Here is a 26,358-nt window from a genome sequence, read left to right as displayed (position 1 = left end):
GCGCAGCGATGGCGGCGGCCGAGGTGGCGCGGCAGGTGCGGGCGGGCGCGGCGCCGGGAGGGGGGCCCGGACCGGGCAGCGCCGGGCGGGAGAGCCGGGCATGGCCGGGGCGGCGTGGCCGGATCAGGGGGCGCCGGGCGGGCTGCGAGGACACCGGCCTGGGGCCTCCCGCGGGTTGCGAGACGCGGTTCGGAGCGGCGGCGGCGGCTCCCGGAGGGCCGGGCTTTGGGGGCTGGGGTTACCCGGGGGAGAGGGTGTTGGGGTCCCCCCGCTGCGGCCCGGCCCGGCGACCTTGGGCTGCCCGCACCGCGGGGGCCGCAGGTCCTGCCCCGCCGCTGCCCCCGGGCCGGAGCCGCCGCGCCCGGGAGGCCGGGCCGTGCATCCCTCACCCGGTGTGGGGGCCCCTCGGCGGGCCGGGGCAGGCAGCGGCATCCCTGGCTCTCCGGGGATGCTGCTCTCCTCCCGGAGAAGCCCTCAGAGCTCGGTGGTGCGTGATGCGGAAGGAAGGTCTCCGGTCTGGCACCGTGTGCCGCGGAGGAGCTGTGGCAGCCGGGCAGCGGCACCGTGTCCCCGCTGCGCTTTGTCCCGAGGGTCCCGGTACTGCCAGCGGCCACTGCCGGGCTCTCCCGCCTGCCTAGCGCAGCACAAGATCCCTGTGTGCCTGCGGGAATTATCCAGAAGAGGAGCAGAGGGAGTTGAGCCACCTCTGCCTTTGTCAGAGAAATGCTAAGGAGCATCTGTATATCGCGTTTGCATGTGGAAGGGTTTTGTCTGTGGTTTGATGGGCTTCCAACTTTCATGTCCATGTGTTAATACAGAAGTAACACTTGAGGTAAATACTTTCCAGTTTCGTCTTCAAAGCAGTATGTTTTAGCATGGACCCAATCTTGCTGAACGAGTAGATGTAGCCATTCCTTGCCAGTTTGTGATGTTATTTCCTCCTGGACATACCCATTGCCTTGTATGTGACTGCCAAAATATGTGAAGTGACTCATTTACTCCGCTGTCTTTTAAAGAAATTGAGTGTTATGCTTTCCTAAGATAATGTACAGGAGTTTGAGACATCTATTTGTGGCCTGGAATGAATTTATGATACTGCACAGCTTCACTTCGGAGGCAAAAGGGAAAGCTGGCTGTGAGACAGACTTGAAATTAGTGTGCTGCAAATTGAAAATGTCCTTTTACAAGCAGGTAACTTGTCAGTCAAGGTCTTGGGCATCTGGTCATGTCTGGTTCGTGGAGCAGTCAGCTGTAATGTCCTGGTGGTGCAGAGGACTCTGTGTGTGCCAACAGGGTTAAAGGTGTGAGAGCTGGGGCTGGGTTTGGGGAGGAGCTGGGGTTACAACGTGCCATCGTCCCAGAGAACCCTTCATCAAGCCCACACTTTCTGCAGGGATAGTTGGTGAATCCCCCTTATCCCCAGGTGGGCAGGGTGGCCTTGTCACCACCAAGCTGGGCCCCTTCTCCTGTCCTCTGCCAGCCGGGAGGATGGGTGCAGGGACGTCTTGCCAGGCACTGTCCAGCTGTCCGTATCCAGCAGAGGTCAGAAACATTATTGTGACTGCTGATAGTGATGTGTATCTTCTAACTGCTGACTTCTCCTGGGAATGTATCCAAACTGCTTGGCATTTCTGCAGCCTTTTATCAGGGGCATAAAGAAGTGTAATCTTAAGAGCTGTCAGAATTTGAGATTTCGGAAGCACTTGGCTCTTTGTGAATGTTGAATGGCCGAGTGTTGCAGTGCGTCTGGAGAGGGTGGTTGATGGTCAGGACCTTTGGTGAGACACTTCTTGCTTTTCATGGGGCTTGATTCAAAACTATTTCCCTCCCACGTTTCTGGTGTTTTTCTTTTACATTCTTGATGATCTTTTATCAGCTGAGCAAGAAAAAATAATACAAAGTCTTTATCTAGACTTTACATTCCTGATTTACATTTATCTTGTGGAGGCTGTTTATACTGTCTGCTGGATAATTCTTTCATTATATAGGAGAACAGCATACTTGTACAAATGAGAAATAATTGGTACAAGTGTTGCTCTAATTTGCTGTTTAATCAGAACCAAATGCAGTCTGGGGAAGTGAATACCATAACTCCAAGGTCACGAGAAGGGATCTGATGTTGTTCTGGCTTAAAGACGATGTGAAAAACTATGGTGTGGAAACTTCAGTTCAGGTTCTGCCTTGCTTTGCCATTTGACTTCTCGTGCAAGAGTTGTCTCAGGTTTGGGGGTTGAGCCCCCAGGTTTCAGCATTAAGGGCAGCAGAGGGGCAGGAGGTGGCTGCTGTGAGCTCTGGTGGTGGAGCTCTGTGAGCGTTGCTTTCTTTGGTTTCATTGCAGGATGGTGCTCCTGTGTTTGTTGTGGCAGTTTGGAGATCCTTCTAAGGGAGTCTCCAAGGCCTCAGGGTTTGAAGTGGAAAGAGGTGAGAAATGTGGTCAGAAATACTGAGTGTCAGTTGTGAGGTCCTGGACAGAAACACTCAACTAGATTGTTTGCAGTATTGTCTGCAGCCTCTGAGAGCAGTTTTGTGTTGTGTGGGCCTCATTTGGACACTGGGTCCTTTGGGTTCAGAGCTGTAACATTCTTTATTTTCTTTACTGTGCTCTGCCTGAATATCACCAAGTGGAGGCTTTGCCTTTGCCACGGAATCCTTTCTCATCATGGCCACAGGCATAGTCCCGAATGTGCAGCGTTGACATTTGCAATGAGCAGCACCATTGCATGTGCTCTGCTTTAGCTCCACAAAGAGGCAGCGACCTCTCAGGGCTCTGGGGACAGGAGGTGACAGTGCTGTACCTGCTAAGTAGATCAGGGCACAGATGTGCATTCAGCAAGATTGTCCTCTAATCGTATTTTCATCCCAGGGACCCTGGAGTGATTCAAATACCTGAAGACTAAATCTTGCCCCTTTTATGTAAACTAATAGGTAATGGATGGTGCTTTCAGGCTTGGGGCCATTCATTAAAACATCTTGGTATTTTCCATATGATTTGGATAGTTTTCTGTAAGAATTAGAGTAGGTGGTGGTGGCTTCTGTGACATGGAGATGTCTTTACAAAAGGCTGTATAAATCCTTCTAAGAAAGGAAGAAGTAAGATAGCTTCTCCAAGTGTCTGGTCCTCATTCTCCTTTCTTTCACTCTGCAATAACCCTGCCTGATAATACAGCAAGGGAGTGTGTTGCTCTTTTTGTTCTTTTAATCTTGTTTGTGACAAACACTCTTTACTTCCTCCCAAGCGACAACAGCCCATTTTGTCTAGGCAGGGGGCACTCTGTGTATGTGGGGAAAAAAAAAAGGCATCTGGTGTCTTGGTGTGGTGCCAGTGTTCACACTGGCTTTCCAGAGATTCCATCTTTGTCTTCGTTCCAAGAAGATGTAACCTTAAAATAGAGAGCACAAAGGACTGTCAGCCATCCAGCACTCACTGATGCTCCTGGAAAAAGCCTTCATGCATGCAGTAGTTAAACTTTGCTTACCTTGTTGGTATCTCATTATATGTTTTAAATTTGATTTGGTTTGGAAGATGAATGATGGAAGACAGCCTTGAACACCTTATCAGCAAAAAGCTTAGAAGCTTAACATATTCTCCTCCAGTGCTGAACAAGGGGATACAAACCTACATTTAATATACACCCAGGATGACTAATCAGTGTGTTCATATGTTGTTTATGGTGGTGCTGTTTATATATAGCAGTGCTCTGGTACAGAGACACCACTTGGTGCTTGAAGACTGGTGACTTGCACTGTTTCTTGGTGGATCAGACAGAAAGTGTTTATTTTCTCTCCCCTGGTTTGGTAATTGCTGTCAACTTTCTGATAAGTGTCAAAACCAGGCTGATCTTAAAATGTTACTTCTTTCTATTTGTTTTTTCCACTGCATCCAGTCTCTTGATGCCTTGGCCAAGGAGGCTGTAGATTTTTAGGCAGAGTAGCACAATATACCTTATGGCTGTGTACTTAACAAGGAGACTTAGCTGCTGTGACTGGAAATCCCATTTTGCAGTAGTTGTTTCCTGGCCTGTACCAGATGTGAAGCATGGTTTTAACTGTATTGTAAAACCACAGGTGACTAGAAAAAGAACCTACAGGAAATGACTTGCAGGCTGAATTCTGTGTGATGGCAAATGCCTCCTCTTAGCTGAGAGCGGCTTAACTTCTACCATTTATTTTGTTCCATCTGGATCACACTTATATTTAGGGATGAGGGGATGATTTGTTCTTAATGAGAGCCCACACTCCTGCCCACGCTTCCTGGGGAGAGTAGTGTTCAAGCAGTCTTCCAGTGGTGTGGTTTTGGGGCCGAGTATTAAAATACAGTTGATATTTCTCCTTCCCCAGGAGGTGCCTTGGGTCATTTTCTCTTGCACCTTCGTGGGCTCTGTCCCCCCACTCTGTTCTTCACCAGGACCTGGGGCTGTGGCTGCAGATCCAACACTGCCATGAGATTCTGCAGGACTGGGGTTTTGGTGGATGCAGTTTAGGAGGGTTTGAGTGTGTTGTCACAAAATCTGCGTGTCTGACACTCTCACTTTCTTCTGTTTTAGCTGGTTCTGCATTACTGGGCCTCACAGCTGCATTGTCAGTAGGCAAAACCAGAATCTGCTGGGGAGCCTGAGTGCCTTCCTCATAAACATGTCATTAGGAGGGAAGGTGCTCAGGAATTAATGAAGCACCATATTTGGTGAACATCTTGTCAAGAAGAGTCAGACTAATACACAAAATATGGCCAAGGAGAAACATATTTACACATCACAGACTGGTAAATATGGTTAATGATCAAAGTGTATTTGGAGCCACATATCTGAAAAAACCAATCCAAACCCACAACAGCAAAACAGTAACAGGACAAGAAAACATACAGACAGGCTACTGTAGTAAATGTACTCCTCGGGGATGTTTTCCCAGCCTAAAATACCAGTGCCATTAGCAGAAGAGGGAAAACCAGTATTCCTGTCCCTATAAACAGGCTTTCAAGATATGTGAAAGCATGATTGTGAAAATAAATTCAAAATCGCACCCTATAAACTACTGCCTTTTGGCTGTAGTATTTTTTGCAAACTGATGGAAGGCTAGAGGGAATTTTCTGATTTTCACACTAATATACATTTTTAAGAAAAGCCTTTTCTTTAGAGAGGGAAATACCTTTTTAGGGCTGCAGGAGGGCAACTCTCCAGTGCACACCAATACAGGGGTGCAGCACTGGCTCTTCATTTTGCCTGGTGCCATTTCTGAGGCTGAGCTTCTGTGTGTTGTGTTTTACTGTCAGCTGGGCAGGGTTGGGACCCAGGGTGCCTTGGCACAGACTGGCCGGGTAAAAATTTCTGACCCCCTCCCAAAGCTTGTGGCTGTTCTGGGCATGGAGCACCACGTGCTCTACTTGGCTGGGGAACCCAGATTGGTGTTGAGCACAGGAGAGAGCAGGGTGAGGAGCAGCTTCTTGAGAAGTCCTTTGCTGGCTGGGCAGGAGCAGCTCTTGCCCCCTCAGTAGGAAGTTTGAGTACCTCCACTCCCAAACCCTCTTTGCAGGCTCCTTCAGGCCTGTGGGATTATGAGCAGCTCAGTTCTGGACACTTTGTTGCTTTGTTTTCCTGTAGGTACAGTTTTCTTTACTGTTTCTAGCTAATTCTATAATTGCAGCTGTGAATGGGAATTACATGTGAGTTCCAAGTCAGGTAAAGTGAATGGTAATAGGTTTGTAGGAGGAGGTATCATTAATACCTTGCTTTACACAGAGGATTCTTTTTGTTTTCAGTATTAGGTGAGACTTGAGTTTCTGCGTATTTTTTTGAAGGAACAAGTGTTTTTCATCTCTTCATTTCAGCAGCTGTGTTTGTGTACATGCTTTACACATTTTAGTGTTATTCTGTCAGGGCTACTTTCAAATGTTTGACAAATGAAATGTTCTATTTGTGCCTTCTGGAATTGTTTTAGAGAAGAGTGAAGCATGCTGACATGATTGATAGATCTGTGCAAATCTCTGCTTGGACTGCGCAGTTGATTCCACTTGGGAGGTTGTAAGGGTTTATAAAGAACAGTATTTTGCTTGAAAGTGACACAGCTATTTCCTTGTATTTCAGGGTGAAGGCTGTCGTACCGTCCCGCTTTCCGGGCACGTCGGATTTGATAGTTTGCCTGACCAGCTGGTTAATAAATCTGTTAATCATGGGTTTTGTTTCAACATCCTGTGTGTGGGTGAGTATTTCCATTTTGGGAAGTTCTCTTGCTGAAAAGTTTTCAGCTGGATGTAGCTCATAGCTTACAGCACTAACAAGGTAGCTTTGATTTCAATTTCCCCAACTGTTCTATTTTCAGTAACGAGATTTTCTGGTGCTCTGGGAAATCCCCACTGGGGTTCTGCAGTATGGCTTTTTACCAAGCAGTGAAATAAAATGCCTAAAATCACAGGCTGTTATTATGATCTTTCTTTTCCTTATATGCTTGAATTTGACCTTTTTAAAAGAAAATAGGTACTCATGCCAGAGTACTTCATTATGAGGTCTTGTTTGGTTAAGTATTGAATTATTATTATAATTATTTTAACAAAATAATAATCATGCTTCTCTTAAATCACTAAAAGCTATTTTTTCTCCTCCCTTCTGTGCATACTTGAATTAAGATAGTGTCTGGCCAAGCCTTAACTCTTCTGACAATTATCCAAGTTGCCATGTGGTGTGGATCACAGCTGGGGCCTGGCACTCTAGCAGGACTTGGTGTCTGTCCCTGCAGCCCATCTCACAGGGCTAAGATCCCAAACAATCCCTTCTCTTAGGTAACAGAAATAAAACCTGTATGGCTTTGGTACCATAGTTTAGGAAGGTTAATGAGGAAATTAAAAATAGAGAATTAATAATTGATGGGCTTGCTGCTGCCGGTGCCCTGCCCTGGGGAGCAGGAGGTTGTGGGGCCGTGGCTGCTCGGACTGAGCCCTGTCTGCAGCTGGTCCCAGCAGTGCCTGGTGTGGCAGGGGGGAGAGCAGCAGCTGTGGACACCTCCTGGGGACTCAGCTGCTGGTCAGCCCTGCATCCATGCAGAGGTTTTCTGTCCCCTCCCATGGGAGATGCAGCTATGGACCTGGTGTTTGCCCAGAACAGGGTTAACTCTGAAACGAGAGTAGTAGAGCAAGGAGAAGAGAGCTGAGCCCTGTTAAATGGAGCTGAGAAGACAATTTTCCTTACAACCACATCTTACGTTCCTGTGAGATGATAAACTTTGCTGACAAGTGGAGGTCACTGTCAGGCTGAGTCTCTAGGTGATTTCTTCAGTACATGAATGTGATATGACCTAAGGAAACTCCTGTCCCCACGACTGAAGTCTAAAAGTGTTTCCTTTTCCACTTACTGGGTTGCAGTGGTTTTTTTACAAGTTCTAGGTGTAACAGTGGGTGCCTCCTGTAGTTATATCTTCACTTTGATGTGTGAAAAGGAGTGGAATGCCTGTGCTTTCTTCTTTGCAGAGCAGAAGTGGAATGCATTAATCATTTGTTGAAGTGCATAACAAGGACTCACCAAGATCAATGTACATTAGTTACTAATGTCAGTTTTTTATGAATAGTAATAACACAATCTTGAAATAAAGAAACTCCATATAGAAAAATAAGCTTAATTAGAAAAAGATTTGCAAATCTTGTCCCCACACTTAAACATCCTGGAGAAAGAAAACAAAAACTCCTAGTGTTCATCTGTCATTTATTCTGTTGGATTTCATTTGTACAGCAGTTTGGGATGAAAAGTTGAAAGAACAAGGAAGCAAGTGAAGATTGGATGAGGATCCCATAGACAGCCCACAAAGCATGACAGAAAGGAGACTTCTTTCCCCCCATTTTTCAGCAGTGTGTGGCATCTGTTGGAGGAAAAATCCAGTGATACTTCTACTCTGTGTCATACTGGATCTGAGCCACCAATTCCTGCAGCTCTTGCTGGAGAAGCCAAAGAAAGCTTCAGAAATGACTCTCAGCAGCATGTCCAGAGTGGAGCAGTTTTTAGCTCTTATGCTGAAAGCTGTCTCCCCTGTGAGACTAGAGCCAAAGCTAAAATGAATGAGAAAACCTCTCATTAGATGTTAGGGGTTGCAGATGGTTTCTCTGATCTTTTATTTCTCAGCACAACCATTTTCTTCCTAAACCTTACATGATAAATTTTTAGTTGCCTCTTAGTTCAGTGCAAAGGCTGGAGAAGTGTTTAATGGCTGAGACTTTCTGTGCTGACTGTATTTCTCAGTGAGATAGGGGGAAAAGATGAACAACAGGCTGCTGGTTTTTGATGTAAACTTTCTCAGTTTTTGCTGGGGTAGATTGTAGTTGCATTAAACTAGTATCCCAATTTAAGCAGGATTTTGCCCCTTCCTCTCTCCCAGGATTTGCAGGGAGTTTGTTCTAACTGGCCTATTCAGTGCAATGAGAAAGGCTGTTTTGTGGCAGAAATGCTTCTCTCTCCCCCGGGAGTGTACCAAGGCATTTTGAGGGCTGTCACTCCAGAGGAGTGAGCCTGTGCTGTGTAGGAGCTCTAGCCTGGGGGAGGGAGGGATGTGCACAGGATTCCTGGTGCTCTGCAGCAGGCAGCTCTCTGGGGTGATGAGCTGTACAGCCTGGAAGTTGCCCAGTGGTTGTTTCTGTGGTCACTGGTGCAACCAGCTGAGGAAGAACAGTTGCTCTAATCAAAAAGCCATCTGTCTCCTCAGCCTTCTCCTGCCCTGCACTGCTGGTGCCCTGGGGTGGATGCCAGGAGCTGGGTGCTCCTCTGAGGTGATGTTTCAGTGTATTTTGTGAGCCCTTGCTGCTCTCCTTGCCCCTGCAGCCCAGCCTTTGCCTGGCTGTGCTGAATTGTGTGGTGTCTGCATGCCTGTCAGATGAAACAAGCTATCTTCCCCTCTCTCCTTGAGAGATGGCCTTATCAGTCTGAGCTGCCTCGGGGCTTGTCTCCACGATCCTGCTACATTGGATTGGCTCATTTCTGCACATGAAAAGGCTGTGCATGCATATACATTTTCTTTAAAATCGAATTATTTGATATCTGGAGCCATGGTTGTTAATCTTGTGAAGGGCAGGTGCTGCTCTCTCGTGAAAGGAAGCTCTTGTGAAAGCTGCTCCCTGCCTTTGAACAGGGAAATGCTCCAAGGACTCCTCTGTCCTCCCACAGAGTCGATTGATGATGATGTGACTGGGGCCTCTTAAATCCTGAGTGTTGTGGGAAAGGGAGGCAGTGAGCAGTTGCCTGTTTTGCTCAGCACATGCTAGGGAAAAGCAAATTAAATTTCCAGGCACAAAAGGAGGAGGTACAGCTTTTGTGGTGTATAATTCAGCTCACTGCTGCAGCTGCTTAGGATGCTAAAATTTCTGTGAAAAGAAGCCAGAATGACAGTTCATTCAGCACGAAGATGCCTGTCTGGTTTGGGAAGTTAGGAGCTTGTCCCAGCTGTAGGTTTGCAAGTGGTGCCACCAGTGTTCCATCACTGTGAGATGTGGTGAAGTTTCACAGAGCAGTGAAGATCCCATGTGCAGGTGCAGTTGGAGCAGGGAACATGTCACACAATGAGAGAGGCTGTGTGGGGAGCCCAGCACAGCCTGGCTCTTGGGCATTAAGAGTGGATGGTGCTTTCTGAGCACTCATGTAGGGCTGCTGCATGTCCAGAACCTGCAGTGGTGGCCCTGGCCATTTTTTTTTTCAAATGTCCTTGAATATCATCAGACTTAACAGCAAAAATCCATCCCATGATGATAGGTACAGCACTCAAGCTTTTCCATTGCTGGAAAAATTTTCATTTTCCTGGTGCAGAACTCTTCCAGTAAAGGTCACTGTCTCTGCCCTGTCCTCCCCAGAGAGCTTTGTCAGCCCTGTTTTGGGACAGCAGACTGCTGTCGAGTTGCATAATCCCTAAGTATGGTTTTGGAGATCAAATCACATGTGTCCATAAGCCTGACATCAGGAAATAATCTCCCTGCCAGGGATGCCTCTCACTCAATTTGTGTACACTGCTGCTTTTTTTCAAAGTAATTCTGCCTGTTGTAATCCCTGTTCATAATTTCTGTTTTTTGGGGAAGATTCCAGTGCCATTGGCTGCAACAAGCACAGACCACTTGTCCTTTTTATCAGACCATCTGTTCCATCTGGACTCCTGTCCTTACAAGAAGCAGTTGGCACCATTCACATCTTTCAGCCAGCAAGAAGTTGCCTCTGTGTGAGGCAGAAACTCTCAGAAGATTCAGAAATTCTTCCTTCTGTTGTTTTGGCCTTCAAAATAGCACTGCTCCCTATCTCTGCTCATATTTAATACAGCAGAACACTTTATTAGTGTTTTTAGTCTTTTACCATTTCATGTCACTCTGTCAGTGTTAACATTCTTTCAGCTGAGACAGTCTTTCCTCTCTACTCTGCTTTCCCTAGCAGGCTTTAATTCTGTGTCAAGTCAGTGGGGTTATACAGTGCAGGGACAGGGGTATCTGCTGGCTCAATGTAAATTTGGGAGTGCAGACTTCCCATGAGATGCCATGTTAGTGCCTGGATATTTTAACCATGAAGGTGTTCGGATGGGCAACTCCCACCTGTGGAAAAATGCCACAGTTCTGATCTTCCCCATCCAAAAGGAAAAACTCACCGAGTTCAAAGTTGCCTTTGCTGGCCCTGTGTAGCTGGCATGAAGTGGAGTGTAAAAAATAATCTGCATGTCTTAAACACTTCTCCTAGCCTCCTGACAGTTAAAGTCAGTCCTGCTGGAAAAAACACTTGGTATAGATTTAAAGTAAGCAATGATTAACAGGTTCAGGATGTGCTTAAACAATAGTCTTGGCCTCATATGAACATCTTTCACCCAAGAGGAGAGAGGCAGAAATGAGAGGTGACTTACAGGGTGCTGTCTGCCCAGAAGCTAGTGTTGTTTACAGATGACCTTCTGTATCCACTGCAGGGAGCAGCTCCCTGCCCTGTCACTGCTGCTGCTCCCCTGTCACCCTGTCCTGTAGCCTTGGAGCTGCTCCAGGGGCTGCCAGGCTGTGGGGCAGTGTCACAGGAGGAGGCTTTGCAGGACTGTGTGTGGGTGATGCTCCTGCACTGCAGGGCTGAGGGACTCCCCTATCCTGAGATGTTCCCATGAGGATTCCTGGCATTCACAGGCAAGCAGCCAGCTCACTGCTCTGTCCCACCCATCCCTTGGCAGGGGCTTTGGAAATGCTGCACCCTTCTTGGGCTGTTTAGATTTTTGTCTGTTTTTACACTGCTGTTTTCCTGGAATCCCTGAGAACAGCCTGGGAGGTCATACAGGCTGTTGGCTGTTAACTCTCAAAATCCCTATCCAAACCATGGCAATGCTCTGCTCTGATTTGTGCACCTGCTCAGTTTTGGAGGCCAATGGTCCCTAACAAGTCCAGGCAATGAGATTCCAAGTCAGTGAAGGGCTTGTTGGACCAGCTTATGCTTCCAGTGAGAGTTAACCTTGTGCTTTGCTGGGTCCCCCTCCCTTGCTCTGGCCAGTGCTGTTGTAGGTACAGCTGATGCACTGAGGTAGCACAAGGGACTGCAGCCACACCAGCTCCTGGTGTGACTCCTTCTCCCCTTTGGATTGAAAACCAGATGGGTGCAAAGAACGACTGCACTGGTGACTGTTTTGGCTGTAGTTGGTGTTGGTTGGTGATGGAGCACAAGCTCTCAGCTGGCTCCCAGGCAGCTCTGCAGCTCAAGGTGTACATTGACTTTGAAATGTTAATGGATCTTGCTGCCTCTGGAAAGACACTGGATATGTCATCCTGGCAATCAGGGACTGCTCAGTTCCCAGAGCAGAGGATTTGGGGTTTGGAACTAGACAATGTTCCTTCCAGCCCAAACCATTCTGTGGTTTTATGATTCTGTGTTTGCCTTGCTCTGCCATGTACTTCAGTCCTGAGTGAGGAAAATCCCTTCTGAGGCCAGAAGAAGAATTTGCCTGCTTGCAGGAGTGAAGCTTGGAGATTTGGACATTTGGACGGGGGAGGATGGGGAGGAGTTTCCCCTTCTTGAATTGGGCATTTCATGCAAGTTTGGATCTGATACAGAGCTCTAAACCTACAAAAATAAGAAGCTCTTTTATTCTGAGCAAAGTGGGAAAATGGTGAAGTTGTTTTGGTTGGGAGCTGAGGGCTGGGGGAAGGAGAGGAATGCTCTTGCAGCCAGACAGTCTCCCTGTGGTCCCACAGCAGGCTGGAGGAGCAGCCTTCACAGAGGGTGGGGTTCAGCTGTTCCTGAAGTTTCTCCAAAAGTCAGCTGGGCAGCTCAGAAATTGCTGCTTCCCCAAAACACAGCAGCCCTCACAAGGCAGCAGACCAGACTGCGTAGGAAGTCAGGTCCTGTGAGCTCTGAGAGCTGGCTCTGTTGTCAGAGCCTGCTAAGGGAGGCTGCCCTGTGGAATGTGTGCACAGAGGGATTTGTTTTATTCTTCCTGGGATGTATCTAAACCAAATTCAAGACTGGTCTCTGGGATTTGTCTCTTCCTTCCAGACAAGGGAATAGTTGCCTGTTGGTAAATGAAATCCAAATAGCAGTTCAATACTGATAGAATACTAGCAGAATACTGACAATACTAGCAGAACTTTTGGAAGAAGATTTTGCAATATTTTACAGCTTGTGTAGCCCCTAAGGTACGAAACCAGATATTACAGAAAATGCCCCCTCCCAGTGTGGAAGGCTGATTCTCATTGTGAGAAACCAACTGCACAACCTGCTGAGGGACCCGAACCAGCTCTCAGGGTTTCTGCAAGGAAGGAAGCTATTTCTGTGGCTGCTTATTAGAGACATTGATCTGGAGCAGCTTTTCTTGGAAATGGCAGTGAGCCCCATTTCCTCTCCTGTTTTTTAATGAAAATAGCATCTTCTGTAGTGTAGTTGTGGGTTTAAGCAGGATCTAAACGATGCTTTCCCCTTCGCCTTTTCACCTCTTGCTTTTCATCTCTATTTTCTAATGACATTAATGGCCATTAGACTGTGAAATGTAATTTGCCCAGAACACAGACCTCCCATTGTTCATGGCTTTCTGTTTACCAGACGCTCCCTTGGGAGCATGAGATCTGCTTTCATCTGCTACAATTTCACCCCTGTTAATGTTTGGAAGCTCAGAGGCCAACCCATATTAATATTCAACAGAACGTTTCAACTCTTTTTCTCCAACAGGGGAAACCGGTCTTGGTAAGTCCACCCTCATGGACACCCTTTTCAACACCAAGTTTGAAGGTGACCCAGCATCTCACTCACAGCCTGGGGTCCAGCTGAAATCCAGTACGTATGACCTGCAGGAGAGCAATGTCAACCTCAAGCTGACTATTGTAAGCACAGTGGGCTTTGGGGATCAGATCAACAAAGAGGACAGGTGAGTGTGGGGGAGAGAGGCTATACTGTGACCTGGCTTTTCATTGTCCTTGTACCTTAGTTGGGCCTGATTGCACTGCAGTTTTCCTGCTTGCTTCTTAGGAGTTGTCCTTGTCACCTCTTTGGGATGGGACATGTAGAAGAGAAGACAAAGGCTCTGGAGTGTCAGCACTGCTTCAGCTGTAAAGCAGCTTTTCTCATGCTGTCAGAGCAATTTCTGTCCTGCTGGCAAGCTTCTGCCCAAATTCATCTGGTGGGGAGACTGAAATGCTCCAGGGCATCTGGGCTTGTTTTGGTTTGTGCTGACCTCAAGCTGTTGACCAAACCACTAGTGTGGTGTAGTCTCTGCTTGGCTTAAAATCCACTTTTGGCAGGGCTCTTCCATGGGAAGAGCCAAAGGAAGCACAATAAATGGGCAGTGAGATACCTTGTGGCAGTGTCTCTGGCAGCTCACATCCCAGAGTGCCTGGAGTGTGTTGGTTAAGGGATGTGCAGTTCTACCAGACAGTCTCCAAGGTGTATCTCTGCAGACACATTGCTGATGGGATTGCTTTTTTGTGTGTCTGCTAGATATTTTTTTTAAGTTTGTTTAAGATGCATGGATGTCCTTTACATTATGGCTCTGCAGGCTCTGTATTTCAGAAGGCCTTGCAAGGGAATTGCAGGAATTTCCTGCCTCAGAGCACTGGGCAGAGGTGGTACTGAATGAAGCTTCACCAGCAGCACTCAGGGCTGTGAGAGCAGCAAGCCATTCACTCCCTGGGTGCAAGCAAGGGTTACAAACTGCTGCAAATGAGTCTCCATTAGCCTTGCTTTAGAAGGTCTCATCTTTGCATTTGAAAATATGAGAGTCTTCTTTCCCTGGAGAGGATGGTGCATCTGCTAAATCCCAGTGCTGTGTTTTGACAAACAGGCTGCTAGAGTCTGATGTAGGGCCATGTCTCCTTGTCAGCAGTGCAACTTTAAAATTTCTTACAGGTGGGGAGCAAGGAACGTAGGGAAAATTGGTCTTAGAAAGTGGAAAATGAAATCTATCAATAGCTTGTTTCTTACAATTAAGCCAAGGGGCATTGTCCTATTTGTTTAGCTCTCTGACTGTGAGTTGTATAGCTTTTTTTTTTTCCTTTCACCAAAGCTATAAACCCATTGTTGAGTTCATTGATGCTCAGTTTGAAGCCTACTTGCAAGAAGAACTGAAGATAAGAAGAGTCTTGCACAACTACCATGACACCCGGATCCACGCTTGCTTGTACTTCATTGCCCCGACCGGCCATTCCCTGAAATCCCTGGACTTGGTAACGATGAAGAAGCTCGACAGCAAGGTTGGCACAACTAACTCTTACTGGGCAGATTAGTGTTTGCATTGTGGAAAGGCTGCTGCTTTTCCAGAGGACCTCCCCAGCTTGAATAGCCCTTCTGGTGAAAATGACTGAGTTGGCACATAATTCTATGGATTTATTGAGCACTTACAAGTTTTTGGAGGTTGTAATGCAGACTTTGAGAAACTCCCAGGAGCGAAGTTGATTTCTTCATACCTCTGTTTTTTTCTAGGTGAACATCATTCCTATCATTGCCAAATCTGATGCCATTTCCAAGAGTGAGCTGACCAAGTTTAAAATTAAAATCACAAGTGAACTGGTCAGTAATGGGGTGCAGATCTACCAGTTCCCGACAGATGATGAATCAGTGGCGGAGATAAATGGGACAATGAATGTGAGTGACTCAGTTCTTGCTCCTCTCCCAGAGCAGCACTGTCAGTGTAGGGGTTGGTGGCCCATATTGGGATGTTTCTTAAATCTACTTTCCCTTTCATGTTGTTTCTTAAAAAGAGGATTTCACAAGAATGTAATCCTTGTAGTGTCATCCTAGGCTAGGAGAGCTTTGTGGTAGGCTGCTGCCTCTCTGGTGGGCTTTTCTAGTCAGAAAACAGACTTTTAATACCCTCCTTGTCCTCGTGCATATCTGTTGAGGGACATATGAGAAATCAGTGTTTAAACCCTTTTCAGCTCAAGGGTTTGTCATTATTCCTGTCCTATACATCACCTGATGGTCTCCCACCAGTAGACTTCCAGTGGCAAGGAATTACACAGCTTAACCAGCAAGGTGTGAAAAACAGTACACAACTTGGGCCAGAGATGCCTCGAGGTGCCTGCAGGTTCCCAGTCTGGCTCTGGCCTTACCACCAGTCTGTGGCTCCTTGAGGATGAAACAAACTGTCCCTTGCCTTTCTGGCAGCACATCCTGACCATGATCCCATTTTCCAGAAGGCTTTTCCCAGGAAATCTAGTAGGGGAAATTGATTGCTTTACAGCTGTGGGTGTAGTAGAGATCTAGCTGGTGTGCATTTGTGCCACCTCTTGATTTAGTATTAATAGTTGCAGAGTGTTTTGGAGAGGCCTGAAAGAAACATGAAGTTTGTCCTGACGTAGGAGCTGTCAGTGATGGTTTCCTGGTCAGAGCAGTTATGTGTTAGCCCTTCTGAGGGTGGAAGTGAACCTCTGCTTGTCTTTGCTTTCAGCCATTTATTTACTTGTCTCCTGGGAGGGAACTGCTGTCTTGGGTTGCAGATGTTGTGGGTTGTGTCAGTTGCTGCACAGACAAATCAATTCTTACATCCTCTATAGGATTTCCAGGTTTCTAAGCAGGTCAGAATTTGACCAAAGCAGTTTTGCAGGTCTGGAATACTTGTATCCAAATACTGATATTATTAGAAACATAAGACAAAGATTACTCTTCATCTGTGTGTGTCCCATGTGAGATCAGGGGGCTGAGGAATACAGGGGGAAGAGTCCATCTCTGTGAGTGCTTGCTGGCAGTTTTGCCTTGTTTGCAGTTTGACTGTATGAGCCACACTCTAAAAGCAAAAACATCATATCTGAAATCTTTTGCTTGTACCAGCTGTCATGAACTTGTCCAAGTTTTTGGATAACCTGTGGAATTCACTACCTGCTCCTGAGAGCAATCCAGGGTCACTGATCTTCCATGTAGTTGGCTTCCTGAGGCCCTTTCAATTGTCCAGAATTTGGTGCACTTTGAAAGCTTTGCCTAACAAATATCACTTCACAAAACTCAGCAGAAAGGGTTGGTGCAAGGAGCTGGGAACTCAAAGTGCTGAAACTTTGCACTTGACTTCCTTGCAGCTTGGCAGAATGTAGTATAGTTCCCAGGAGCAAGGGAGGTGAGGAGAAATCTCACTCAGAGAAAAATGGAGCAAAATGGATGGCAGTGTCTGGGGGGGTTTGTTTGGCTGCCTGAGTTTTGGAAATGAGCAGACTGTAAGGTGAGATCTTCAGAGCCTAGATAAATGTTGTGGGGGGGGTTCAGTTCCAATTTTGCTGAGCTTGCACTGGGCAAGTCTCTTTTTGCCTTCTGCAGAGAGATCATCTTTACTAAGAAGTGACTATTTCTTTGTTTTTGGAAAGCAAATCCCTCTTGTTCTTAGTCAGCCTTTGTGTAATATGGCGTGCACATCTCAACTTGAAGAGTGTGACCTTGGGTCACATCAGACACAGGTGGCTGGGGACATGTTCAGCCCTTCCTCACCAGGGCAGAAGCAAGCAGGAAGGAAGGAGCTGTTACTCTGGGGGTGAAGGATGGACTTCCATCTCATGGTCTGATAGGGCAGAGTGCCTTGTGCTCCAGCATGAGCTGAAGGAGTGGTGGGGGGATAAAATCAAGAAGTCTCCAAGACCTCTTACTGCTTCTGTGCTTGTGCAGATGTTCTCCTCAGGCACGGCAAGCCCTGGGACAGCACCGCAGTCCGAGCCGCAGCACTCTGTTCCAGCTGTCACTCTGATGCCAGTCTTGCACTGGCTCATCTCACCTGAGACTCTGTGGCTGGGAGAATCAGCCAGGTAGAGGATATAGAGTGATAGCACTAACAAGGTTGCCAAAAAGGACCCACCCTGCTACCCTGTGTCTTGGACTAGTGGCCGGTGACTAGACTCCCTGAGATTAGTGTGTGCATAATGACTGTCTTGCTCAGTGGCTGTGCTCATCCCTGTGTGCTGGCAGCTCAGCCAGCTCTGAGAGGGACTAACGTGGATATCATTAAATGTGTTCCAGGCCCACTTGCCATTTGCAGTGATCGGGAGTACGGAGGAGCTGAAAATAGGAAACAAAATGATGAAAGCTCGTCAGTACCCTTGGGGCACAGTGCAGGGTGAGTTGGGCCCTGGGGTTTTCATGGCATGAATGGTGACACTTGTGCAAGGAGGCAGTGGGCTTTCATAAAAGGAGAAAGGGTCTGCTGGACTTGATTATCCATGGGGAATTATCCTTTGTTAAATCCTTGTGTCAGGCCTATAGTGCCAGTTTTCTCTGCTTGGAAGGGCTGTTAAACCCGGTGGAAGAGTAGACAATTGAGGAATGTGGGAAGAGATCTTAGTTTCTGTCCCCATTTTCCTCCTTACCTTGTTTTCCTCCAGTGGAGAACGAAGCTCACTGTGACTTCGTGAAGCTGCGGGAGATGCTGATCCGCGTGAACATGGAAGACCTTCGTGAGCAGACCCACACACGCCACTATGAGCTCTACAGGCGATGTAAACTGGAAGAGATGGGTTTCAAGGATACTGATCCAGACAGCAAACCCTTCAGGTGAGATCCCTGGAAGAGACAGGAGGGCTTGAGAAAAGCATTGCTGGATGTGCTGTGTGCCTCTGCATGTGTGTGTGTCCTTGGGGGAGCACGGAAAAAACCAATGCAGCAAGAAAAACTGCCAGGTCAGATAAATCCAGACTCCAGCAAGGATCTGACTGGGAGAAGGTGAAAATACAGGGAGGGTCTGCAGGACTGACTGTGAATCTGCAAGTATGGGAGTAGAAATGTCTGTGCTGCAGAGAGACAGTGATGCCTATTTTGAGCTTACCTAGAAAGAGAGGCCAGACAACAGTAAAAGGGTATGTATTTAGTGAAGGGCCTCCAGGTACTTTAAAGGACAGACAAAGCCTCCTCAAGGGGCTACACCCAAAATGGACAATGGTCACGAGTTTTTCAGACAGATAAAAGTTTGGTCTATTTGCATATCAAGTGTTAATCCTCCAATTATGGCATCAGGTAATGAAGTCATAAACCCCCAGTTTGCTTCTCCCCAATTCACTGTTGTTTATATGTTTTGGAGTGAGAGGCTGTAGGTTGTCCTTGGATCTCAGGCCCTGAGGGATTGTTTTGCCTGACCAAAATGTGAATACAGTTAACTAACGCTTTATATGGAGTTTAGAATTATGCACTAATGCAGTACAAGATTTAAAAAACATAAGGGCTGAAATCTTAAGACATCAACAGCAATGCTCCTTTGAACTAGTGTTTGTTGCCAGCTGATCTCTTTGAATTGCCCAACATTCAACATACAGAGAAGTGCCAAAAATCATTGGATAAAGAAGACCTTGGGCACATGTGGATGAGCGAGTAGCAAATGTGTTGTGTGCAAAGCACAGTCATGGTGAGGGTCTGATTTCAGAGGGTCAGGGTAAGCAGTTTGTCCCAAGTCTTACCACTTCCTTTTCAGCTTACAAGAAACCTACGAAGCCAAAAGAAACGAGTTTCTGGGAGAGCTGCAGAAAAAGGAAGAGGCAATGAGACAGATGTTTGTCCAGAGGGTCAAGGAAAAAGAAGCTGAGTTGAAGGAGGCTGAAAAAGAGGTAAAGACTGCAGTACTTGTGTCTTAATGGTTGTCAGTGATGGATTCACTCCCAAGTAGGTAGCTGTTGCCAAAGCACTTTCTGCAGAGTGTGATTTAGGACTTTTTTACCAGGAATTCTAAGGTTTAACTTGGATGGAGATGTTAAGGTGTTCAGTCTGTACGACAAAACTGGATCACAGTGCTTGTTCTGTACAGCTTATTGCACCAGGAAAGGGCCAGAGTCTTAATTCCGATGAAGAGGTGCAGTGTGTAAAAGTCAAGGAGAGAAACAGCCCTTGAGATGAACTTGTTTTACAAAAAATACACCCATGCAACTTTCTTAGCATTGTGAAAAATCCATACATTTACTGACCTTTAAAGAGGAATAAGGTGGAGACCCCTGAAGATGGGGGTTTTTTGGGGTTTTTTTTTTGCATTTATGCTCTCCCAATCCTCTGTTCTTAGTCTGCACAATGATGCATTACTACAACACTGCCTGTAAGTTGTTGTGGAAGGAGGCTGTTCCTCCCCTTTGTCTGGTAGTGCCATGTCCTGCTCACCTCTCTCCTTTCCTGTTAGCTGCATGAAAAGTTTGATCGCTTGAAGAAATTGCATCAGGATGAAAAGAAGAAACTAGAGGATAAGAAGAAGTCTCTGGATGATGAAGTAAATGCATTTAAACAAAGGAAGACAGCAGCTGAATTGCTTCAGTCACAGGCTCAGCAAGCTGGAGGATCGCAAACTCTTAAAAGGGATAAGGAAAGGAAAAAGTAAGTTGCTGATCCAGAGGTATTTGCTTTTTGGTAATGGTTCTCCTTTACTATTTTTCTGGGTGTTCATATCTCCCTCCAACATAGCCAGTCCTTATCAGGAAAAGGTTTGCAGCCAGATTTAAACCCTAGTAAGGCAGAACAGTATCTGGAAGCATGTAACATTTGCTGTCATCCTGAAGAGCAGGAAGCAGTACTAACCTTCCTCTTTGCTTTCTGACAGCATGGGAGATGATGAACTTGTCTTTATTCTCCAAGATTCCCTGCTCCTCCCTTGGTCTCTCAGTGCTTGTAAAGAAGTGGAACCATACTAGCTGCCAAGGCCAGGGTGTGGGTAGCAGGGATGTCTCATTACCCTCAGAGAGGAGTGTATTTTAGCTCAGGTTCTTACATTTTAGCTTGAGAAAATTGTGGAAATTATTGTGGGAGACTAACAATCTTGAATTCTGGAATCTGCAGAATGAAAGACTGCAAAATGAGAGGATAGGTCATAGCACCTTGTTAGCACTAGTACTCTTCTCCTGTCCTAAATCAGCTTTTTGCCCTCCACAGAAACAGTGGGAGATACTGCATGGCTGTAGCAGAGGTTCCCAGTGCCAGGGGCTGGTGTGACAGGATCTAGCCCCTCGTCAGGGTCTGGCACCTGGGCTGTCTGCAGTGCCTGTGCTAGGCTCCTGAAGCTCTGCTCCAGAGCAACCAGCTCTGGACAGTGAAACAGACCTCCCAGCTGTCCCAGCACTGAGCAGTTCCCTTCCTTCTCACTGTGCTACATTTCCCAAAAGGAGCACTGTGCCACCTTTGCAGGTGTGCAGACAAACAGAGATCTGGTTTTGTACCGCTGCCATAATCCCCCTCTGCACAGCCCTGGGCAATCCTTGCCTGCACTCTGCAGTTTTTAGTTCATGAAGAAGTGCTGTTAAATTGGACTGTATGGGGGATGCCCAAAGTGCTGACAGCACTGTTTGTCAGGGAAAAAGCCTGTGACAGTTAAGCTTGGGATCAAGTGAGACAGAGGAGGAAAGACCCAATTACAAGAATGAGATCCTGGTTTAGTCTTGTAGTTTAAAGCTGAAGCTGCTTCAAGATGAACATTCTTTTGTGATGAGCAATTAGTGCTGCACTTTCCTCACTCGCCCATTCCTTTTTCCACTGCCTGATTTGATTTGTTCATTTGAATTACCTTCAGGGGGTTTTAATATCTTTTCATACTGAGGAGTCTGAGACTGACTGGGAACAGACTTCTCTCTCCAGCCTGGACTGTGTGAGGAATACCCAACTGAGTTCTTTCATGCTTAGAGCCCTTAGACATCAGCTTACTCAGGACTGCAGACTTCAGCCTTGAGATCAGTCAGGGTCAAGAATGCAGAAAAGAGAGGCAACAGCCCTAGAGTGTCAGCAATTAGTTGCTGTGGCCCAAGTCAAACTCTTGGTCATTTAAGTGGTTCTCATCTCAAAATATCTCCTTGACACCAAGCATGTTGATATGAAAAAGCTTTGGTACTGTCCTTATCAGTTAAGGGCACAGAAAACTCCATGGCAGAGATAGGTCAGTGCTTCAGTAAGGCTTGGGAAGATAATAGGAAACCTCTTTGGCCTCTGGGAAAATTGCTGTGCTAGAAATGGTGCTGCTTTCTTGCTCTGTAACTGCTCTGAGTGTCGTTAATGATGGATTTCAGATCATAATTTTTTCTTAACAATCCATGAATTTTGCAAGCTGGAGCTTAATTGTAGTTTGTTTACTACTGGCTGGCAGTACAATAACCTATTTCTTTCACAGGTGACTTGTTTAAACCCAAGCTCTGTAATTTGCACTAATCATGACTCAGTTGATTTTTTTGTTGTTGTTACATCATTATCATCATTATTAGGCCTTACATGTGTGCTGTTTTACAGTTAGCTGCTGTTTGGCTGCATGGTGCATGAGGCACATTGTCCTGGTAAGCGTCATTAACTCATAGAGCCTCGCAGTGGGATCAGTTACCTTTCCTAAAAAATCAGACCCTGTGCAAGTCCTGAAGCTTACAAGTAGTACCTCTGTCTTCCCCTGCTTTCACCCCCACTATATGTGCTCTGCCAGTCCCTCTTTACATGTGCAGTTGTAGAAACAGTATGTTATTATCTTTAAAGATTCTGCAAAATTTAATTCAGAGACTCAGGATATGGAACACAGAAAATTAAGGGTTATAGCCTCCTCCTTTGGACGTCTCCCAGCACTTCATTGGCTCTGTTCTCTTTATTCCACCTCTCTTAAAAATAAATTCTATTCTTTAATCACACAGGCCACCTGATACTATGGCAACAATTGCTATGGAGATGTGGTGCTGATGATACAGCCCAGCTAGCCATGAAAATGTCGCTGTCTTTCCTTTCTCCTCCTTCCCTCCCACTCCTCCAAGCTGTAATGTTAACTTGTGGTTACAGCGAAGGTGAAGGTAGATGCAAGAGTAGTTTCTGTCATCCTCATTAGGGTTATTAGTTAAACTGCTAATGACAGTGGTCTACTTACAGCTAGGTTGAGTGGGTTTAATTGAGCATTTTTAATTTGCTGATTATTCTCTGGTGAGAGGAAGAGGAAGCCTCCCACAGGAATGTCTTGCTTCTTGACAGAGCAGCAATACTCATTATCCAAGGCAAGCATGACAGTGCCCCAGGGGCTGAGGTGCACAGGCCTCTCAGAGAAGGGACTCTGTTGGAAATAAACTATAAAACACCCTAAAAACTCATTCTTGAGTCCACCCTTCCCTGCAGACAAAGCTAATGCTTATATTCTCTCCTGGACAGTCCAAACTAAATTATGGTCTACCCTTAAACTGGGTGAAGCTGATTCCAGGATTCCTTCCCTCTTAACTCCACAAAGGGAAATGTAAAAGCAAGTAAACATTATGTTGCCAGTGAGAGTCATTTGAATGTAATTTAAATGGGACCTTCCACTTAACAGAAAAGCTTCATAAGGGTCTTGCACTGACTTGAACTGGTGCTTGCAGTTGTCTTGAGCTGTCCAGTTGAATGTCTCTGCTGCCAATGGTAACTATAGAACAATGGAAAGAACAATTCTCTGCTTATCAGGCTCTAAATGTGGAAAAATAAGCTCAAAGAATAACAGTGTTCATTCTGGTGCTGAGTACGAAGGCATAGCTAAAGTGCAGCTAGAGTGAACATTACTGATTTTTGTTGGTTTTGGATTGCTTTTGGCAGTCCTCATAACTGTACACTGTTGTGTGCTGGACTTTGAATCAAATGAAGTTCTTTGTTCTCACTAGGCAAATGCAGACAGTGCCTTTTTCAATGGGCATTTGTCATTGCTAAATTAAATATGTATATATGGTACTTTTCCAGGATTTAGAAAAACACTCTCCATATTGATCCATAAAGTGTTGCAGGGCTTCACTGTTTTGCAAGGATACAAACAAGTCACAGTTGATGAGTTCTGTAGGTTGCAAAACTGTGAAAGGATTGTTTTGGGAAATAAATTTGGTTCATCCCACTGCTGAGAGTGTGTGTGTGTGTCTGCATAAAGCATGTTTTGTAGTCAGATTAAACCTTATTAACACTTAGCAACATTTTCTTTTTTTGTGTGTGTGTGTGCGCATTAGAAAAACTTGTATTTTTATTTTGTTTTTTGTCATTAATCCATAAAGCCATTAACCTGCCTTTTTCTTTCATTTTCAGTTCGGGTTTCCTGTAGAACCTTTCCCTTGGCCCCAGAGGCGAATGCCCACCCTCGGCTGTGCCGTTGTGCCTGTTCGCTCACCTTTCCCACTGCTCCCCTCCCGCTCACACTCGGGCCAGGGCAGAGCCCTTGGCTGCTGGCCTTGTTCTTGGGAGGGACCCAGCTGGCCAGAGGGGCTCGTGCCAGGCTCTGCAGCCCTTGGGCAGCAGCAGATGCCCACTGCTCCTGGGCAAGGTCCCCTGTGCCATTGCTCAGCTTTTCCCTGCTCCGTGCTGCCAGAGCTGCTTGGGGTGCATTTAGCTCCTGCTGTGGGTGCAGCCTGGTGCTGCCGTGGGGTGGGATGTGCTCTCTCCAGACACTGGCTGCCCTCTCCCCATGTTAATTTGCTGTTCCTAAGCCCTCATTACCCCCTCTGCTGCCATGTGTGACTCAAATAACTTTCAAGGACGTTTTGCAAAACTTGACATCCTCACAGGCGTGGGCCTTGAGTCCAAACCTCTACTTCCCAGGCTTGAGGAAATCTCAAATTTGGATCCATGGTTTGCAACTAAGTGTTCTCTGAATGCTGCAGGGGTCATGAAGGATTTCTTGCCTGGTCTCCCTCTCAGTGTGCTGACCTGGATGCACATCCTGGATCCAATCTCAGGGAAAGCTGGTCACCTTGCTGTACATATCAGTGTTTCTGAAGAAAGACTATGCTGTTTCATTGACTTTCTTCTCAGTGATTCCAACAATTTACGGTTTTAATGCAAAAAAAATTACTACCTTTATTTTTTTTTTATTTGACATCTCTTTAGAACTGTACAGATGTTGACAGGTTTCTTCTCATATTTTCTGTTCAGCAAAAGCCTTGTTTTTATTGCAAGATTTGCACTAAAAAGGAGGGTGTTTTGCTCACTGGGCCAGGAGCTCGCTCTGGCCAAGTGCAACTGTGGTTTGCCTGCAAGTGTCTTCTCTCTGTATTTCTGGCTGAGTTTTGTTTTTAAATAAAGAGTTCATCGGACAGTGAATTCTGGTTAACATTTACTTCTTTTGTTTTTTGTTTTCTTTGCCCTTCTTTTACAGTAACCCATGGCTCTGTACTGAGTAATTACCCCTGAATACAATGGCCTGGAATGGACCTTTACTTGTTAAATCGGAGGGTCTAATAAAACATGACAGCAATTCAGCTGTGACCTTTCCAGGGTGTTATCCTTGCTCTCTTCTATATCCTCGTTGTGATTCTGTCTATACTATGTACTGGTGGTTATTGCTTTTATTAAACAATGTAAAATTAGTCATAACAAGGTTCTGGATGCTACAACTTTAAATCCTTCTTCTTTTTTTTTTCCTACAATTAATGGATTCCTCTTTTTCCTGGTCTCATTCCACCCAGCTAAATAAGGGATATGGAAATAAGTTCTGTGAGTTATTTTTGCTGCAGAAATAACAACACAGTTTAAATATATTTATTGATGACATTAAAATGACAACACCATCTTAGTTTAATTATCACATAGTTCAGAGATAAAACACTTCTCATTCTATTTGTTGTCATTTTCATGACAACATCTGGCTTTTTGCATTTGCTTTTTTTTTTCCTTTTGCTAATTCATGCTATCTGAAGACTAGCATGTAAATCCTCGTTTCCATTTCAGACTTGCTTGTTGTGGCCCCAATCCTTCAGTGCAGTGTGGGCGGGCTCAGGGCTCTGTGTGTGGTGAATCCACACGTCCTGCCCCTGCTGAAAGATCAGATGTGTGCTGCCAGCCAGCCTCCACAAACTCCCCAGATGCTGGGCTTTTCAAGGATAAGCACACTCAGGCCTAGCCCTGATGGTGATGCTGTTCAGTGCCAGCTGCTGCTGAGGTTTTACCTGCTGAGGTTTTACCTGGGCAGTGCTCTGCCTGCTCACAGCAGCAGCCCCAGGTCAAACCATGGTTCCTCCGTTCCCAGCAGTCAGAGCAGCCCAAACTCTTGATTGCAATGTATTTTCTCAGGTATTCTGTTTCACCATAAATACAATTTCATTTCCCGTAGTGCTCTTCGATTGCTTTGTGGTTTGTTTGGGATTTTTTTAGCAAGTTGAAATAATTTGAATATTTTCTTCCTCCTCTACTTTTGAATGTTTCCCTGCTCTCAAAACCAGTCAATATTAATCTGTCAATGATTTCTAGATTATCTGCTAAAAGGACAATTGAATGTGACATTTTTTACCATACTGCAGGTCACTGTCTGTTCTTCCTGACCATTTGCTTATTAGAATGTTATTTAAAGTTATGTGAAATCTTTTTAAAGACCTTAAAGAAAGAAAGGTTTTTACTTGTGTGATTTCCCTGAAGCACTTGAGATTCCACAAGGAGGTTCCATCTCTCCTGTCAGCTGTTTCCATGTTGCCATCTCTTTTTCTTGCTTTTTGAATGTCTTCCTCTTTTTTGCTAATCTTCTGTTTTTTCTCTTTTTTCCCCTTTTCTCTCTCTGTAGCTTTTTTTAATCTGTCTTCGCCAGCTGCACTGTGTCTGAGGGAGAAGACTGCCACTTCTAGAAGAGTTTAAGGGTCTTATGTCTGGGGAGGGGGGAACAAATCTTCAGTGTTAGTGTCTTGGAAAGAAGCTCCTTTACTGACTTGCATGATACTTTAAATTGAAGTGTCTTGTAATTTGTGTGACAAGACAGGGCGATGTGGGGGGAACTGATGACCTGGAATTTTGAAGAACGACAGAAATGTGATGTTGGGACTAATGATGTAGCGAATACATTTTCAAACGTTGTTATGGGCATATGTTTTTTCTAATGTTGTCTTTAATAATATGTCACAGGCTTCCCTAAGGTGTGAAGCCTAAGGAATATTTTCAATATGCTGGTGGTTTGATTGGTTTTGGAAACCATGCATTTGGAGTCAAAGGAAATACAAACATGGTGCAACTTGCTCTGTTGGCAGCCACGAAATATTTAATTTTATCAAAGAAATAAAGTAAGAACTGTGTGTTCTCA

At 45.7% G+C, this 26,358-nt stretch overlaps 1 protein-coding gene across 6 annotated transcripts; it reads left to right on the top strand.

The window, feature by feature from the left end:
- On the top strand, positions 1-26,358 carry SEPTIN6 (septin 6). 6 transcript variants are annotated; one of them, XM_085570858.1, is made up of 11 exons: positions 1-35; positions 6,078-6,192; positions 13,131-13,326; positions 14,461-14,647; positions 14,877-15,038; positions 17,391-17,487; positions 17,753-17,921; positions 18,832-18,964; positions 19,525-19,715; positions 21,609-21,652; positions 24,451-24,568. In XM_085570858.1, exons 1-10 carry the CDS (start codon positions 9-11, stop codon positions 21,610-21,612), a joined length of 1,281 nt encoding a protein of 426 aa, XP_085426984.1. In that variant the 5' UTR covers positions 1-8; the 3' UTR covers positions 21,613-21,652; positions 24,451-24,568. The 6 variants fall into 6 exon arrangements, with proteins under 6 accessions (XP_085426984.1, XP_085426983.1, XP_021404023.1 ...); XM_085570857.1 differs by lacking the exon at positions 24,451-24,568 and adding an exon at positions 23,385-23,524; XM_021548348.4 differs by lacking the exons at positions 21,609-21,652; positions 24,451-24,568 and adding an exon at positions 25,849-26,358.

The sequence above is a fragment of the Lonchura striata genome, chromosome 4A (assembly GCF_050655825.1).
Source record: "Lonchura striata isolate lonStrDom1 chromosome 4A, ASM5065582v1, whole genome shotgun sequence".
NCBI lineage: Eukaryota > Metazoa > Chordata > Aves > Passeriformes > Estrildidae > Lonchura > Lonchura striata.
The sequence above is the reverse complement of the archived record's forward strand: the minus strand, read 5'-3'. Positions and strand labels throughout refer to the sequence as shown.